Genomic DNA, 19,375 nt, shown 5'->3' on the forward strand with positions numbered 1-19,375 from the left:
CATGCCTGAGCCTGATGCCCTGATGTGAGTAATTTGGCTATCGCTAGGGCAGAGTTTGCTGCATTGGAGAGCCTTGGTATTGCTCGGCGTTCCAGCAGCGCCTGGGCCTCCCCTCTGCATATGGTGCCCAAGCCTGATGGGGGATGGTGCCCATGTGGCGATTACCGCCGGCTTAATGATTCCACAACCCCAGATCGCTACCCAATCCCACACATCCAGGACTTTTCTTCCCGGTTGGCGGGGGCATCCATTTTTTCGAAAGTTGACCTGGTGCGTGGCTGCCATCAGGTCCCAGTACATCCAGGGGACATTGCAAAGACTGCGGTCATCACCCCGTTTGGGCTTTTCGAGTTTCTTCAGATGCCCTTTGGGCTTAAAAACACTGCCCAGTCTTTCCAGCGGCTCATGGACAGTGTCCTGAAGGACCTTCTGTTCCTGTTTGTCTATCTGGATGACATTTTAGTGGCCAGTAACTCCAGGGCAGACCACAAAGCTCACCTTCTGACCTTTTTTGAGCATCTGACAAGTCATGGGTTAATTATCAACACCCACAAAAGTGCCAGTTTGGTTTGTCCTCCATTGATTTCCTCAGCCACCGCACCACGGGCAATGGGGCAGTTTCTCTGCCTGCCAGAGTGGAGGACATCTCTGCATTTCCACAGCCTGCTACAGCCAGGGCCCTGCAGGAGTTCCTGGGTATGGTTACTTTCTACCATAGCTTTATCCCACAGGCCGCCCAGCTGATGTGGCCACTGTATGAGGCTCTCAGAGGTAGGACGGCCAAACAGGTTCTTGAGTGGACTGCTGAGCAGACCCAGGCTTTTGTAGCTACCAAGTCTACTCTGGCAAACGCAACCATGCTGGTCTACCCATTGTCTGATGCTCCGATCGCGCTCACCACTGACGCCTCAGACTACGCTGTGAGGGCCGTGTACGAGCAGTTTGCCGAGGGTGGCCTTTTTCAGCCGACAGCTCAGGCTGCATGACTGAAAGTACAGCACCTTTGACCGTGAACTTCTTGGCCTGTACTTGGCTGTGCGTCACTTCCAGTTCCACATAGAGGGCCGCCCAATCACGGTTTTTGTTGACTACAAGCCCCTAATGTTTGCGATGGTCAAGACATCGGAGCCTTGGCCTGCTCGACAGCAGCAACTCTCCTTTAGTTCACGACCGAGATCCAGCATGTGGCAGGGAAGCATAACGGAGTTGCCGACTGTCTCTCCCACTCGGTGGCAGGTGCTATGCACTTGGGAGTGGATTATGCTCGATTGGCAGCAGATCAGCAGGTTGATCCGGAGGTGCAGGCTTGTAGGACCACAGTCACCAGTCTGCGGCTGGCGAATGTTCCTTTCTTTGACTGCGGCACCACCCTCCTGTGTGATATCTCAACCGGTCTAACTAGGCCTGTTGTGCCAGGCGGTCGGCGTCGTCACATTTTCGAGGTGGTGCACAGGCTTTCACACCCAGGTAGATGAGCGTCTCAGTGTCTGATGGTCGCCAAGTTTGTCTGGCATAGGTTGCGGAAGGATGTCCATAGTTGGACCACCTCCTGTGTTCAGTGTCAACGTGCCAAGGTGCACCAACATACCAAGGCACCGCTGGCGCCTTTTTTGGTCCTGCTGATCATGCAGCTCAGTGCTGCAACCATTCGTGGTTTGCTTACACTGCACAAGTTCTCACAATGGAGCAACTCTTTTAGTTCTATATTACACTGAATTTCTAAATGATCTTATCCTTCATTTGGGTTCATCATATTTCCCAAGCATAAAAACATCCAACCATCCATTCATCTATCTATCCATCTTATAGCCTCTTATCATTTTGAGGGACACAAGGGGCCACATGGCAGGGGTTATCCATCACAGAGCACAGATCTGCACTATGTTCACCCTCAGACGCTACAGGCAATTTTAGAGATGCCATTTAACCTAACAGCAGGTGTTGTTGCAGAGAAAATGCAAACCCCATGCAGACCTGGCAAAGGTGTGATCTATGATAGATAGATAGACAGACAGACAGACAGACAGACAGACAGACAGATACACAGATAGATAGATAGATAGATAGATAGATAGATAGATAGATAGATAGATAGATAGATAGATAGAACAGACCGTGTATAATGCTGAAGGGACAATAATGTTATCATTGTTCATTTTGCAAAGTCTGCACCCTGATTGTGTTCTTCTGCTATACCTATTCTACTCACCTCTGTCATGTGCCCTGTTAGAAATCTTTCTGGCAACCCTCCCAGTTACATTCAAGTAGCTGTGGATAAAACACCTAACAAGCACTTGTCAGTACCTGGGCATCACACTTTTGACAGAAAGTCCAGTGGACATTCTCATCTAGAGAATTTTATGTGTGAGAGCCCCTTCCCCACCCCCAACCTCCTTGCAGTCCTCTGAAGAAACAAAACTCATCAAATTTTTCTGGCCCTTAACATAAGGTCATGCACACACCCCACTATTCTCTTCTCCTTCCATGACACTGGATGGATCTAATCAATACCACACTCTAGTAAAAGGTGAAGTCTGTCGCTGTTCTGGGAATCCAGTGTAATTGACGGGATTATTTTACCGCAGGGCAGTGCTTTGCCTTCTAGCTATGAAGGAGCAAAGCTTAGTTGTGTCTTGTGGTCAGTGAACTGCAGAAATAGTATCTGACAGAATGGGAAGAATCTTTTTTGCAATAGATCATTTCTTTGCATGGGATTCCTTCCACAGTATCAGTACCTGTGGTCAATTAAGGTCTATGTGTGGATATGTATTAACATGTGACCTACAAGTCATAATCATGAATAAGAACTATAAGAAAAAACATGCATGCATACAGTATATCCTTGCCAAACATTCAGTACATGGCAGCAATATAAGTTAAACAGAGATGTTCCCAGCAAGCTTTTGCTACATTTGTATTGGAAGTCTATACCTTGAATTCTGCATTTACATACATCAAGAAAAATCATCATGATCTGAGCACACTTTCCTGGCATGGGTTTTGTCTATGTATCCCATTATTAATAAGTTAATCCAGCATAATATGGAAGCAGCAATCTTCCAGCCGTATATGCAAGTATGATATATTTGTCTACTTTTGTTTTGTGAATATCATTGTTTTTTTATGATGTCTAATCCTGCTATATGTTACATGTTACTGACTGGTTGGTGTGAGTACGATCATATGTACCAATTTACAAAAGGCAAATAAGGAATATCGAATCTTAAAACAGGTGTAATCTAGCAGAATAATTCCTTTGAATCTATGGGACATATGTTGTTTGTGGAAACATAGTACCAGATGAAGATACTGTAATGGGCATATGTTGTTTGTAGGAACATGTAGCAGTACAAACATACAGTTGTCTATCATCTCGGACCTTCCTAGTCCCTTTGAGAATTTAAGGGGTCACATAAAAGTGCAGGATTCCCGTGCACTAGGTATGAGCTGAGTGGATTCCCAGTGGGGAAATGTTGTCATATTGTTGAAGAACAGGTCCATAGCATTGTTAACTTTATTCCATATGTCAATAATGTCAGCATCATTAACAATGTAATATCTCCCCAGGAGTCTCCTGAGACGTTTTTCTTATTTCCTTTTACTACTCACTACTTAATTTGTTATATCACATTCCAATGTCAAAGAGTTTAAGATAAAACTTACAATAAAAGATTGGTTAAATCATTTGGAAAAATGTTTTGTTGTGAAAGCTGAATCCAGTCAACAACAGCTGTGACCCACAGAAAATATTTTTTAGTCTTGGCCACTGACTTTTTTTCATTTCTTTTTACGTTTGTAAAATGAAGAAAAACTCTTTGCCAGGTTTGCAGGAACCTGGAAATCAGTACAAGCATGATACACTATGGACAGTCTCATAATTTTTCTCCATATTAAAGCTCAGCGTATCTAAGTCAACTACCAAGTTACTTAAAAAATTGCTTGTATTGGATTACCCTAAATATTTCTTGGGCCCAAGAGAAATTTGAGAAAAGATTAATTCTTTTCACAGTGCTTTAAAATGCTAGAAATAAGCTAACATATGTTGCATCAGGCGATATTACCACCAACATTCATCGTAATATAATGTCAACAGCTCTATTCCTTTTTCCCCATCTTCATGTTTTTTTCATCATTCCATCAGATTTCTGTGTACCTAAATAAATAAGCTTCTATAAGTAATTATTTAATTGGACATTGGATGCCATAACAACCCCTACACCCCAACAAAGTTTAACTGTGAAACCGTTTACAATAACATTTTACATATTAGCTATGGTTTTGTTTATTATTAAACACTGTACAGTTGTTTGAATATTCACATGCTCACGTGCATCACAGACACACATAGATGTCAATAATATGTGAATATGTCTCCTTGCCTGTAGAAATTGTTCTTTCTGCCAATTATAGATATTATCAGCATTCTGTGTTAATTTATTAGAGATTTAACTAATTCTTGGCAATGCTACAGACCATGCAGTCTTCATCCCAGTAGACAAGGAGAAGTTATCCAATTTGGTTTTCCAGAATGCTAGAAACATGATCTCAGTGTTGCTCAAAGCAAGGAAATGTCTGTCATCCTTAGTCATCACAAGTGATCAAAATGGGTCAGAGGGACCCAGTGGTGACATCTCACAGATATGAAACACTAGACTGAAATGGTATCTGAGTATATAGTGTAAAATATACTGGATAAGGCCATTCCATCAGCTGTATTTACATTTATTTTTTTAATATTTTTTTTTATAATATACCTTGATCAACAGTGAACATTTACATTTATATTATTTAGAATTTGTCCATAGTGTTATACAAGTGAGACAAATAGCAAATTACAATCATATGGCTTTAAGTGCGGCTATGCTGGGCTTCTGATGAATGTCCAGGTATGTGTAAGTAGGATATGAGTAACAGTTACACAACATCTTCCAACAAAGTAAAACCCTAAAAAGACAAATCAATGATGAGACATTGATGAGACAACATTAACAATATTCAGACTACACAGAGAGACATCATTTTTACTTAACAGTCTTATTTAAAATAATTGTAGTGCTTCTCAAGACTGGATAATTATAGTAGCAGTAAAGGCAATTGTTAAACTAAATGAACAAAATAATCATATCTGCTAATACAATTTTAATATAATTCGTAAGTATATTTGGTCACATTTACAATGGAAAAGAAGTCTTGATTCATCATGCAGGAATACTGCTTGAGGGGTTGAATATTTTAACAAGATCTTCAGTCTGACCTTCATAAATGCATTTTCAGGTAGCGCACAAGTTTGGAGCAGGAAAGCAAGCACAGGACTCAAGGAATCAGGCAAACTCGCAGACACAAAAACAGCGTTATAGATGTTAATGACTGGACTAACGAGAAGCACACAGACACGGACTGTCTGAAGACACAGGGATTCCACACGAGGCAAACGAGGGGGCGTGGCACACACGAGGATTGGAACAATCGGAACATGACATGTATAGTCATGCAATGTGTCTTTCAGCACAGTGATATATTAGGAATGACAGTTTCACATGATGGCTGCATGACGTGTCCTGACATGGGATTTTTGGGAAGAATATGAGTCACCAAGATAAAAGTTTGAGCAGCAGTGACACATGTAATTAAGTAGCAAGTAAATGCATGGGACAGAATCCATGGAAATAAAACTTGAATATACAGGCGTGGACAAATTTTTTGGTATCCTTACAGCTCATTGAAACAATGCTTCATTTCTCCTGAAAAGTGATTCAATTAAAAGCAATAGTCTAATATATATAACGGCATGTCTTTAGTATATGATAGAATAAACCAAAAATTGTGAAAAGAAATTATTTGTTGTTTTATAAGATAAGCTAAAATAGTATCTACTGATTTGTTGGTACCTCTAAAAAGACTTTATCCTTGCATTATAGTCATGTTTCAAACTAAGTGTTTAACCTTATTTAGTATCACAGGTGCCTTCAAGTTTTTCATCAGCCATTGAGCCTATTAAAGGGAAATATCATGCTACTGTGTTGTTTAGTATCATTGTGTGCACCACACTGAACATGGACCAGGGAAAGCAAAGGAGAGAGCTATCTGAGGAGCTCAGAAGGAAGATTATAGATAACCATGTTAAAGGTAAATACTATTAGACCATCTGCAAGCAGCTTTATGTTCCTTTGACCACGGTTGCCAATATTATTAAGAACTATAAGGTTTATGGATCTGTAGCCAACCTCCCAAGATGCAAGAGGAAATGCAACCCCAGGTTTATCAGAAGGATAGTAGAAAAAGAGCCGAGGAAACCATCCAAAACCATTCAAGCTGAGCTCCAAGGTCAAAGTATGTCACTTTCTGATCACATCATCCATTGCATTTTGAACAATAATGGGCTCCATGGAAGAAGACCCAGGAGGGCTCCACTATGTTAACAGAATGTTCTTTGGACTGATGAGACAAAACTGGAGCTTTTTAGCCAGTCACATCAGCTGTATGTATGTATTCAAAGAAAAGAACACCATACCTACTGTGAAACATGGAGGGGGCCCGGCTTTGTTTTGGGGCTGCTTTGCTGCATCTGGCACAGGGAACCTGAATCTGTTCAGGACACAATGAAGTCTCAAGACTACCAAGGCATCCTGGAGTGAAACATATACTGACCTGCGTCAGTCAGCTCAGCCTCAGTAGCAGGTCATGAGTCCTCCAACAGGATATGGACTCAAAACATAAAGCACGCAAGAATGCCTGAGAAAAAAAAACATTGGACTATTCTTAAATGGCCCTCCATGAGCACAGATCTTAATCCTATTGAACATCAATGGAAAGACCTGACAGTTGCAGTGTGGAGATGTCACCCTTCAAACCTGAGACAGCTTGAGCTTGTGCTCAGAAAGTGTGGGCTACCTGTTGACAAATGCAGATGTCTCATTGTGAAGTACAGAGATCGCTTGTTACAAAAAGTGGTGCCACAAAATATTAAATTAAGGGTACCATCATTTTTGTCTATACCATCGGGGCAGCGTGTGCTTGTAATCACAAGGTCGCCGGTTCAAATCCAGCCTCTGCGGGATCTTGAGCAAGGTCCTTAACCCAAGCTCCCTGGGCATCCCCAACAGGTGGCTGCCCTTCGTTGACAGCTTGTTCTACAAAGAGCAAATTGATGGAGGCGTAAAAAGAATTTTCTCATGAAGGACAATAAAGGTTACATAATTATAATTATTATTGTTTTCATTCATTTAATTATGTAAAATATTCAACTGAGTCAATAATCAAAAGCCAAGTCTGACTTTTGTTAAATATGGAATAAACAATAAGGGATGCTATTAAACTTTTGTCAGTATCAAATTATTTCAGAGATAGTTGTGTTTTTTTTTTTGTTTTTTGTAGAAGGGTACCAACAAATTTGTCCACATCTGTATTTCAGTTTACAGCTGACTGATTATGACAAAGTAATTCAAACCTATATACGTAGAACACTGTTGTGGTAAATAAATGTAATAACTCCCTAATACCAAAATAATTTACATGCTTTGTATTTTGTATTTTACAATGTTTTTGTTAAAATTAATTTAATGTATTGGCACTGATTTTAAAAGACCAAAATAATATTTATAGATGAAAATATACACAACCACATATGAGGAGGGAAAAATAAAAATGGGAACAAATTCATTTTATTCTTCACAAGTACACAGTAGGAATGGAGTAAGAATTGATCGAAGTGATAGAACTCTGGGGAATTTTTGCACTTTCCAAAATGTAAATTTTGCTTTGAACGGAATTCATTGTTTTCTTCACTGGTCTTTTGAAACTTGGTCACCTTTAAAGCAGCGAAACATAATCAATTGTGTTACTAATGTAAAAATCGTTTATGCATGTTTCTCTCACCACTGCTGATTTGGACCAACCTTTGGTGTCAGAAAAAAAATACATACATATATATATATATATATATTAAAAAAATCAGATTTCATTAATTTACATTTCTGTATGTATGAATTGTAACAACTTTTTAGTGACTGAAATAAAAGTGACAGTAAAAACAGGCTAACTTTCTATCCCTGTTAGCAGAAACTTCTAAGTATATCGTTGCCAGACTCAGGGTACCTCTTGCTGTCACATTTAATTTGACTTTAATATCAGGTTTTAGTTATTGATTTTTCTTTGTGTATGTTTTCATTTTGAATTATTAATTGACAAGCTTTTCCCCTCTTTATCCCTCTCTCATTCTTCCTCTTGTCCTTGTTATGGTCAATAAGCATAGCCAGTTTTGAAGATAATCAGTTGAGGCTGTTCCTAGTGCTCATAGTACCCAAATGAGGTGTTGGAATGTATTAGTTAGGATATCCGATAATAGCACATAAAAATCAATCACAGTAATCGGGAAACACTGCTATGATATATTTTAGGTTTCAATAATAAATCAATATTTTGCCAGTAAGAAAGGGGTACCTTAGCCGTGTGTGTGTGTGTGTGTGTGCTCTTCAGTACATTGATGTTTCTCCATGAACAGCTCAATCAGTCCTAGCCAGAACCAAAACATTATCATTTACTGCTGCACTGTATAAGCTATGCTTCAGTTTTATCAGTTTAACTATCAAAGTTTTAGGTGGGTACAGAGAGAATTATGTCATTTCTTTGATGTCTTCTATGTATGTCACCCTGTTCATATTTCAGCCTGTGTAAAAACACTTAGAAAACGTGACATTTCAGTGAATACCTTTGTGGCAATCCAGATCACTAAACTGCTATTTCTGGAGATCACACAGATTGGTAATACTACAATGAAATGCTAATCTAACTGCTATTACTGAAACTGGATACTGGGGATGATATTGCAGTCTATGCCTGCTGCAGGGGAAGAAATGTTAATGAAAGCACACAGCTCAGTCAATGCCAGTAAGACGATCCAGGGCTTGACCGGGACTGAGCTCAGATGTGACTCTGCTATTGGCTTCTAATTCATGCTATTTAAACCAAAGCTAGAATTTCAAGAACCATTGCATATAGTAAAAATGTTCATTAGAAAGGATGTGACATTTTACAAAGATGGAATTTTCTTAATACAGAATGGCATGATGAAGAGTTCTATCTAAATACACAGAAACAGATGTATACGTGGTATAGATTAAATTTTGAATATTCTGTATTGTTTCACTGAGCTGAATGTTGTGTAGCTCAATGGAATATTTGTCCCTGAGGTTCTTCACAGAACAATAGAGTAACTTCATAATCATTAGTAAATAATCATTAGGTTCAGAATTCACAAATGCAGGGGTGCCCATATTCTATCACACTGAATAAATGTTTAATATGTCATTATTATGCCAGGGATTTCTTTAAAATCATTATTATTGCGAGTGTGCATTACAATTATCAAGGAGATGAGACTCCACATGACCCAGTTTGGCCAGCCAAGATTAGATTGTAATGAATTACCTTAACATCTAAGTACCTTTGACACAAATTAGATATGGATGATGGATATTAAATACAGATTATTTGTTTTAAAAAACAAACACTCAGAATTGGGGAGTATAATATATCCAAAGCTGTAATTAATTAACAGTTTTGCCAAGCCCAACGCTAAGCTGTTTCCATCTGAAACACAATGGACTATCCGTTGGTAGCCCAATCAGCACATTAATCTCCATTCATGTATATAATGAGGGCTTAATTATGCATTACTCAAAGATTCTTCCTCCAAATATGTGAAAGGACAGTAATAAGTAATAGTAATTTAAATATTTTTTAACAATAAAGTAGAAATATTCTATAGTCTGAAAATAATGTTGAATTTTGAAGTGTTATGCCAGTTAATCTGTGGATGTTTTTCTTCCACAGTTGTGCAAATATATTATAAATACAATACTGTTGTATAATATCCATATAGAAGAAGAGTAAATTAAAGTGAGACTGTGAGGAATGTGAAGTTGCTGCTAGTAGAGGTGGATTTCAACATTTATTCCTCCCTACTTCTGCCTAGCCAAAGCATTCCCAAGCTCTGTAAATTGAGTTGAACTAACCTTTCTGACCATTTTCTTTCCTATCTTCTCTGTCTCTTCATAAAATATTTAATGTGCTTCTGAATGACTAGCCTGCTTCTCCCTGGAATCTTTTTTTCCTGTCCAAATGATGTCATGGAAACTTTAGAACTGCAATGCTAAAGCACACTAGCGTCACTGTGGCCCAGCAGTATGAGACAACTATACAACATATACACAAATACTTTAATATCAAGAAGATCAATTGTCAAAGTTGTTCAAGGAATCCAGTATTAGAGGGATAAATGCCAGGTTGATAAATCTTTAAGACTCATTAAAGAGTTACTGTCACTTCAAAGATTATTGGCGCATGAAACATGTAACATGTATTGATGGGCTCCCAAGTGACAAGTCTCATGATGGGCTGAGTCTGTACCACAGTTGGCACTCCTGTTCTATTGATTTGTGACTTATTTCATCACTTAAAATGAACCTGAAACAGTTGTGTATTTTTGTTCAGTACATAGTGAGTTGTGTGAGACTACGTATTCAAAATATGCAATAAAAAAGAAACACGTTCTTGAAGTTCAGATAATGGAAAGATCATGAACGCCACCCATTTTTTACATGCAAAGAGGTTATTGATGTCATTCTATATTTCTGAATGCATCATAATACATGGAATAAGGGGTGAAGTATGGTCCCTCAAATAGTTTTTTTTGTTAAAATTATGGATTTATCAGATAAATATGCTGTCCATCTGTTTCTACAACAACAACAACAACAACAAATTTATTTTTGTATAGCGCATTATCACAACATTACATTGTCCCAAAGCGCTTTACAGCATCCCCAGCATTTCTACAATTCTTTCAGTTGAATTTGGGAGCTGCGTCAACATTGGTTGAAGACTGAAGGCTCATTGGTCCTGCTTGGCTACAAAGCAAATAGAGGGCTGAAATGAATACAGATTTCAAGAATCTACACCTTCGCCCCAGTGATTACATTTCTATTCTGAGGTCAGTCTTCGTGATCATTCTTATCATAAGCATGATAGTCCAATGAGTGGAAAGAAGCTCTTCAAGTCTATCCAAATGAGTTTACATTAATATTTAAAAAAATATTTGGTGTGTGTATATATTTAAACATTAGTTTGTTTTAGAAGTTCATTCATATTCACTATTAATAATAATTTTTCTTTCATATTCCTTTCAGATACAACCCTAAATGTAGAAGATTCAATAAAACCGAAATTGAACTAGTTTCTAAATGACTTACATATTCCTTTCAGATATTAAGCATTATATGAGTATATAAACAACAGACACACCTTAACAAATCGTTGTGTGTCTGATAGTAAAATAAATGCTATTTGCATTCAATTTTTGGTTAATTTCTTCCCGATTGGTAGCCTAATTTTTAAAAATTAAAACCAATGCTAAAAAAAGGTATCTGTTAAGTTTTCATGAAATTGATAAATACGAGAGTCCTGCAACATCCAAGATGCCCCTATTTTTTTCTTTACTGCAGTTCATTTCCCAAATAATGTGCAATGAGTTTGAAATTTTTGTGTTAATTATACCACTACAGATGTTGTTTTTCATTTTAGAAGTTCAAAAAACATGTCTCTGTAACCTGATTTATTTATTCATTCATTCATTCATTTGTTTGTTTGTTCATTTATTTATTTAAAAGTTTGCGCTCCAGATAAATTAATTTATTTAGGCCTATACTAAATTATATTATTGCACAGATAGTATATGCCTGGGGAGTTTCTCGCTATTGAAAAGATCAGGGGTAGGTCAAGTTTGCTCTACTGTTTTTTGAATGAAGAAAAATTTGCATGGGGGTTAAAATACTCGTGGCTAGGCTTAAAATACTCGGGGCTATATTGATCGGACCTAACGACACCCATGGTATATGCAATTAACAGGCTATTTTGTGTGAAAGAAGACAATACAACCGAAATTGAACTAAATGACAATATGGCACAGTTTGAATTGTAGGGAACAGTTTCTGTTAACCATAACTTTCCAAGGTTCTGATCACCTTATTGTCTCATCCAAGACCAGGAAACATGTTCCCCTTACAAAGATTGATTTCTACTCTTGTTGGATGAATTTTGAAGGTGGGATATTGTGGAGTTCTGCTGATGAAAACTTTCTTGATTAATAGATCCATGTGGCAAACAGACTGACATATGGTGCACGAGGCAGCTGGGATTGGTACCTAAGGCATCCCCTACGGCTATTAACATATTAGAGGCTTTAGTGCAGTCAGACAGTCAGACTTCATTTTGAGGCACAGAAAGACAGCACCCCAGAGCTGTTTGATATAGGCTTTCAATAATGCATTACTCTTCAATTTGCAAGGGAGCTGTTCATGGTGCTGAAATATTACCGTATCGTGGAGTTTTGTTGAAGTGTATTGTGAAGTACAGTAGGCTTGCATAAGAAAAGGGTTCTTCAAGTAAGTTTTCAAAATATTAAGAAAATAATAAAAATACAAACATAAGAAATGTAGAAGCTAAATAAGTGAAGTGTCATAATTGATCAATGACTGATGGAACAATTTAAGCTATACTTAGATTAAAAATAAAAACTGTACTAAAATAACAAAATAGAAAAAGAGCTTTTATTCCAACTGAAAAAAACCGCAAATGAATTCACACGAAACAGGATTACTTTACATAATAAGTATGATAAAAACTTAATGAAGGGGTATATACGAAAAAATATATAATGTGTATGTATGTATGAATTACTTTCGATGTAAAAGTCTCCACTGTAATAAAGTAGGCCAAAATGTCTTTACTCACATAACGTTCTCTTCTCCGTAGCCAAAAGCCAAACAAAGCAATAAATACGTGGCTTTTCTCTAGTGTACAGCTCTGACCACTTTCATCAGAAGATTCTTTCAAAACCCCGTTAGCTGTCTTAAAATATTGCATTTTATATCAGCAACGACCGATTAATATTGCATCGCCCGCATTTAACATTTCATTGTAAAAGAAGGAAATGTGAAGCGCTCCCCAGAAGTACCGTTTGATTTTTTGAAGAATAATCTTAAAAGCGAAGTATAATTGACCAGTTGAAACACAAATGTAGGCTAGTTGTTCTTTTTGCTATTCTCTTTCCGAGATTAACCCTTCTTGCTATATTCTGACTGGTGGTGACAGTTGAGTCTAAATTTGTCTGTTCTTTATTGCCGTTTGGCTGAGCTTATTATTATTATTATTATTATTATTATTATTAAGAAGAAGACTAAGAAGAAGAATGATGATGATTATTACTATTGCTGCTGGTTAAAGTTGCTAATAACCTAAAGCTGCTAATAATTCAATGTTCTTCAACACATTCGTTTTTTTGAACTTTTAAATTACCATTAACTAATAATATTTATGAACTTTTAAACGACCATTTAAGGGGATTTTCTTTAAATCCAATAAAAGGAAAGAAATCGTAAAGAAAACAAATAGTACAAACAAGTGTTACAGAATTTAGTTTGGGAATTGTCAGGAAATAACTAATATGAAGGGCGACGCCATAAAGTATAAAACGTAAGAGAACTTGCCTTTATTATTATTATTATTATTATTATTAATAATAATAATAATAATAATAATAATAATAATAATAATAATAATGTGCAACAGGAGTCGATTTTTGTTCTGTTTCTGTGGTAACTTTTTACAGACATACGGTCAATTTATTGCACTTTCAGTACTGAGCCATACACAACCACTGTGTACCTCGTATAACTGTAACCTTTAAGAGGAATTAATATCAGTACTTATTATAAGCTAAGTTTAAAAGACATGCGTATTTTCAAACAATAATAATTAAAAAGATTTTTTTGGCAGTTAACGTCTGCATGACAAGAAAAAAGATTTCACACAAAGCAACTACGTTTTTGTATTTTTTTATTTGCAAGATATCCGGGACACATATCCCTGTTACTAGATTTGGCTTAGAGAACTAGGCCTAATTTAATTTAAAGTAATAGAGAGAAAACAACAAAGGGGGATACCTGTGAGACAATAATGAATAAACAAACACCAAAACAAATAAACGAATAAATTAATAAATAAACAGAACACAGTAGTAGGATAGGCACTGCATGATGAACACAGAAGCACAATTTAGAAACATAAAGTGCACCAAATAAAATATTACTCGTAATTTCTTTAAACGGTCAACACGACAAAAAGTTGTTATAAGTGGAAACGGGCAGTAAACAGTGACTATTTGTAGGTACTATGTGTAGTGCTTGATTTTATTTTTATTTAAGAATGTAATGCATAGAGTGTTTGCACAGCAAACCATATCACAGACTTGTCAGTTTTTATCAGAACCCACTGGAATCATGCAAATGTAAAATTACATTTGGACAAGCCAAAATAATAATAAAAAAGTGACTGATTTTGTCATTTGTATATACAGTACAGGAGCCCATTTCGGTGAATCTGATTAACGTACCTTTAAATAACTATAGATTTTAGTGCAAATTTTAAATAAAAATTTGATAATCAACTTTACATTACACCCATATGGCAAAATTCTTATTTCAGTTTTCATAATTTCATTTTTTAATCATGCAAATTTTTTACAACATTGGGCAATGACTGAAATGATATACACTGTATGAACAAATACATCTCTGGATAAAAAATTTAAATATTTAAAATTTAACTTTAAATTCCCAGTGTATTAGTAGTAGTGGTGATATAGCCTATTCATAATGCATAATAATCATAATAATAATAATTCTTATTATTATAATTCACACCCCATACCACTGTTATCGACAAGGAGGTATATCTTTAAATGCTCTTATCATTTCATAGTTATCTCCACTGCGATGAACACATTCTTTTGTTTACAACTTGCAATTGGATCCGTTGGACTAACCAGGCAAATTCCACTAAAGTTTGTATGACAGCAGTGGTGTCTCGCATGCTAGTGAAAGGTTCTTATTTGCTTCGATGCCACTGTTATGCTAATAATTGCTATTTCATTTTTAAAAGTGTTATCTGGTCTCCTCATTTGACAGTGGAATTTAAAAGGCAACATGGACTTAAGTCGTGTTTTCCATACAACCAACAGAGAAAGAAAATGAAGTGGATTACCTGTTATTTGTATGCTTCACATTCACGAATAATGTGAAAATAATAAGACAAACGTGGACGCCTCACAAAACTGATTATTTTAATAATCTCTACATCGCACGAAAAGCCTTCGGCAAAAAAGGAAGACTGAAACGATGTGTGTATTACTTGGTCCCTATATTTGTGGTAAAAGTAGCTACACTTAATTAATGCGTTGCAGAAAATTTCAGCCGTTTTTGTTTTTGTCTTTGGTTACAAAACCACACTCGTACCACGTTCTTTTTCAGGTCCAATTTTTCTGCTATTGCAGCTATTTTCTCTGATGAAGGTCGAGGCTGAACAGCAAAGTATGCTTCCAATGATCTTTTTTCCGGAGCCGCTATGGAGGTCCTCTTGCGTTTTTTTTCTCCCCCATTGAAAATATCAGGTTTGTTCATTTTCTCTCTCTGAGCCCCCTCGGCCTCTTCCAACCACGCTTGAAGAATTGGCTTCAATGCTATCATATTGTTGTGTGAGAGCGTTAACGACTCAAATCGACAAATTGTACTTTGACTAAGAGAACCCACTCCAGGAATTTTAAGATTTGCCAGGGCTACACCAACATCCGCTTGGGTTACCCCAAGCTTGATTCTCCGTTGTTTGAAGCGCTCTGCGAAAGCTTCTAACTCCCTTGGATCGGTGTCCGAATCATTCATAGAAGGAAGCCCGTTATTCGCAGGTCCCGACGCACCTTGAGCGCTTCCGTGGTGGCCCGGTAATAGTCCATGATGAGTAAGTGGTGAATTCATGTTCATAGCAGCCTGGTGGGATAGGTGGCTTAAGCCGTGCATGTGTGAGTGAGGGTGCGCAGCGGAGGATACTAGACCTCCTCCGCCGCCTCCTCCACCACCACCTGCCCCATCGTGTCCTCCAGTCATGAGGGTCAACGAATGAGGACTGATATGGTCCATAAGATCCGCGGGTTCGAGGTTCTGGTGATGGTGATGATGATGATGGTGGTGGTGATGATGTGCAAGTGGCACGGTGGAAGTTGACGAGCATGGCACGCTGTTCATGGTGTGGTAAGTCGCATCGGGCTTGAACGGGTGGGTCTTGCCCTGAGACACTGCAATATCCACTGCCGCCAAGGCTTCGGCCCGGGCCAGAATAGTTTCATCCAGGCTAGCGAATATATTGCTCTGTAGCTGTGTTCAGAAAGCGAGTAAGAAATAAAAACAGGGGAAATGGATATGTTACACTTGTTACACTCGACTGGGAAATCCTGTCAACACAAAACACATAAATAATAGTAATTGTATAATATCGAATTTCCGAATGAATATAAGAGAAATGTCAGAGGGAAACCATCCTTTTCAAAAGGTCTCCAGCATTGCCGCGGTATACCACTCCTAACTGGACAGGGTGCACAATGTATATTATTATTATTATTATTATTATTATTATTATTATTATTATTATTTTATTATTATTATCCATACACGCATGCTCTGGTATAAAATAATCCGAAAAGTTTAGTGTATTTACCTGTGGAGTTTGTAGGCACGCTCTTCTTATTGCTTCTGAGCTGGAATGCAGAGAGGTGTATTTGTGTTCAGGTAAAGCTGGATGCATAGCAAAATGTGGTTGTTTGCTGTTCATCGACATCATATTTACAGCTTTTTAAAAATTAAGCCAACAAATTAAAAAAAAAAAAAAAAAAAAAAAAAAACTAAGAACCCTACGGATCTCGTTGTGGTATAATGATGCAATAGTTTGTATTGCTGAGTTCCGGTTTGAGTCTGAAGATCACACAGCAGTGTCTGCAGGCTCTCGGTCGCACTTATCCGTTCACTCTTCCTTACTGCTGGGACAAGAGGAGCTCTTACACCTGAGCCCTTCAGATCTCGTCAAGCATATGCGGCTTTTCTCGCGAGACGTTAAACACCACGGTTTGACAAATACGAAGCGCGTTAGGCACAGAAGCTCCTTTTGTTTTTAAGTCAATATGTAGAGCACAGTAGTCGGTATAGCTTATTGGAGGCAGAAAAGCGTGTATTCAACACCTGTAGACCCAGCGCATTATTAAAGACACGGAATCCGTTTTACATGGTTCAAAACTGCAGGCCCAAATTTACTTTAAATCACTGATGCGTATTATTAGTTAATACGCAAGAAACCTAAATACAATAAATACAAAGTCGAATTTAGAAGCAAACCTCATGAAATTTTACTAACATGAAATTACAAAATGGTAACTTGAGTTGTATAAACTTCTTGAATTTATATTGACTTTAGAAAACTTTATCATTAAAGCTTACTTATCGATGTGGGTAGTAGTACAGTAGTAATGTTAAATATGTAATTTGTGTTAATGTTTTCTTTGCAGCATGCAGAACATGCAAAGAACATGTTAAAAATAATTAATTCTATTTCATTTTAGAGTGTAAGGTATGAAAAAAAACAGATGTACATTGCTTTGGGTAATTATACTAATGTAACAAATCCATGTATATTTTACAAGCGTTTAATCACTACATTAAACTTTAATTCATGAACTGTGTTCAATTTAACTTAATGAAGGGTTAATTCATTGGGATTAATTAATTAAGGTCTGTGTACAAGGTTATGGTGGATATTACATCAATTTGTTTAGCAGTGTTGATGACAGTTTTAATGATGTGACAGGAGATAATTTAATCAAGTATTTAAGATATTTAATGAGTTCACTGAGTGTACCATCTAGCATTTTCATAACTTTTGACAAAATTGGAGTTATGCATATTTAGAGTTTCTTGTAGTTTAATGCAGTAGCATGTCACAATGATCTTTTTCTTTCTTTTCATTTTTGGTGGATAAAAGCTAGCTGGGCTTGCTTTAATATTTGGGAGACAAAGTAAGCACATTTTGGAAGAATAAAAGGTACAACTAGTATGAACCAAACAATATTTTCCCCCTTTTTAGGTTATTTTAATATAACATATGTATGTAATACATTCTTAAAATAAAAATAGAAAGTCGAAGTCGGCGGGGCTAAGTATACATGTAAGAAATGTATTTAAAACATCTGTATAATCCACTAATCACTTTTGGGACAAATGATGCATTTACTGAATATGATTTTATTTTGTTGTATTATTCATAAAAAAATTGTTTATTTTGCACATAAGCAAGGTTTAATAACCAATATTAATCTTCATTACGAACTGAAGTTGCAAAACTCCCATCTTACAAACATTTCTGCTTGGCTGGGCAGGTGGGGATCAGGATATGCAAAAGCAAAATTTTAGGATACACAGTGCATGCCTGCATTACCTAAGATTAAGAATCATCTGAAAGCTGAAAAGTATAGTCTTAATACAAAATGTTAGCCTCAAAGCAACTTCGAAACTTTAGAGGGACTTGACACATCATGACATTCGGCAGTTTTTCTTTTAGTTGATTGACCGTTTTGTGCTCTATCATTTTCCACTAAATTATGATCGTCAACCTGGGTGAGGTGAGAACTGGGTTGACCAGACAGCAGTAAGTATGTGGTCCTTGTCTCAGACCATTCATGAGGCTGAAGTGCAAAATTGCTTGTTGAGGAAATGTCAGTCAGGGGTTCAATGATGACCGGATCTTTGATTCCAGCACAAGAAATGTCTTCCATGCTGGGGTTCAAGAGAGTCCCACCAATCTGTGCCCTTATACCACAGAGGGCAGTGCTAGGTGAAACATTAAATTTCACTGGCCTTATGAGATTTGTGCTGGCATCAAGCTCTTGCATCAAAGAAATATCAAAGTCAGAGGACTGTGTGGAATCAAAAGAGTAATGAGGGACCTTATAGTTTTCACACTCTGACATCATTGAATCCAGTTCAGAAACTTTGTCAAAGTATGCGGCATCCATGGAAACCTCACTTGACATTTTAAGACTTTCCATTTTGCAGTCATTCCTACACTGTAAAGTGCTGGCCTTGGCATGCTCTTCTTCAGAGTCTTTCTGTTCCTCATCGGCTTTAGTTAGAGAGGTCGGCCTAGGAGAGTCTGGGTTTAGGCTACATGTTCCCCAGAATAATGGGCTGGAGGATTTCAGGTTAACTTTATGATTAATGGCCGTTCTGTGATTGACGTTGGATGTGTCTGAATGTTTGTTTTCTGACACTGATGTGCTACTGCAGCAATCATCAAAGCTGAGCTTTCTCAGGTAGGACAAGGGCTTACATTGAGTCCTTTTGTCAATATGAACATTTGGACTCTTTAGACTTAGGCAACTCATAGATGTCGATGGGACTGAAGAAACATAATTATCCACGTACAAAATATCTGGAGTAAAAAT

General features: G+C 37.3%; 2 protein-coding genes across 3 annotated transcripts in view; both read right to left on the minus strand.

Moving 5' to 3' along the window:
* Positions 1-14,008: 14,008 nt before the first annotated feature.
* On the minus strand, positions 14,009-16,759 carry LOC111837662 (POU domain, class 4, transcription factor 1-like). The gene is made up of 2 exons (XM_023799900.1): positions 16,603-16,759; positions 14,009-16,262 (listed from the first exon to the last, which is right to left on the minus strand). The coding sequence occupies exons 1-2, from the start codon at positions 16,723-16,725 to the stop codon at positions 15,285-15,287; spliced, it is 1,101 nt and encodes a 366-aa protein (XP_023655668.1). The 5' UTR covers positions 16,726-16,759; the 3' UTR covers positions 14,009-15,284.
* A 1,401-nt stretch (positions 16,760-18,160) lies between these two features.
* The window catches only part of LOC140592549 (ORC ubiquitin ligase 1-like), a 10,179-nt gene continuing 8,964 nt past the window's right edge, over positions 18,161-19,375 (minus strand). For both annotated transcript variants that reach the window (XM_072716094.1, XM_072716087.1), the window contains one exon: positions 18,161-19,375. This exon is cut by the window's right edge and continues 415 nt beyond it. In XM_072716094.1, coding sequence (XP_072572195.1) covers positions 18,428-19,375 — 948 coding nt within the window. In that variant the 3' untranslated portion in view covers positions 18,161-18,427.

Source organism: Paramormyrops kingsleyae, chromosome 1 (assembly GCF_048594095.1).
Source record: "Paramormyrops kingsleyae isolate MSU_618 chromosome 1, PKINGS_0.4, whole genome shotgun sequence".
NCBI classification, from domain to species: Eukaryota; Metazoa; Chordata; class Actinopteri; order Osteoglossiformes; family Mormyridae; genus Paramormyrops; species Paramormyrops kingsleyae.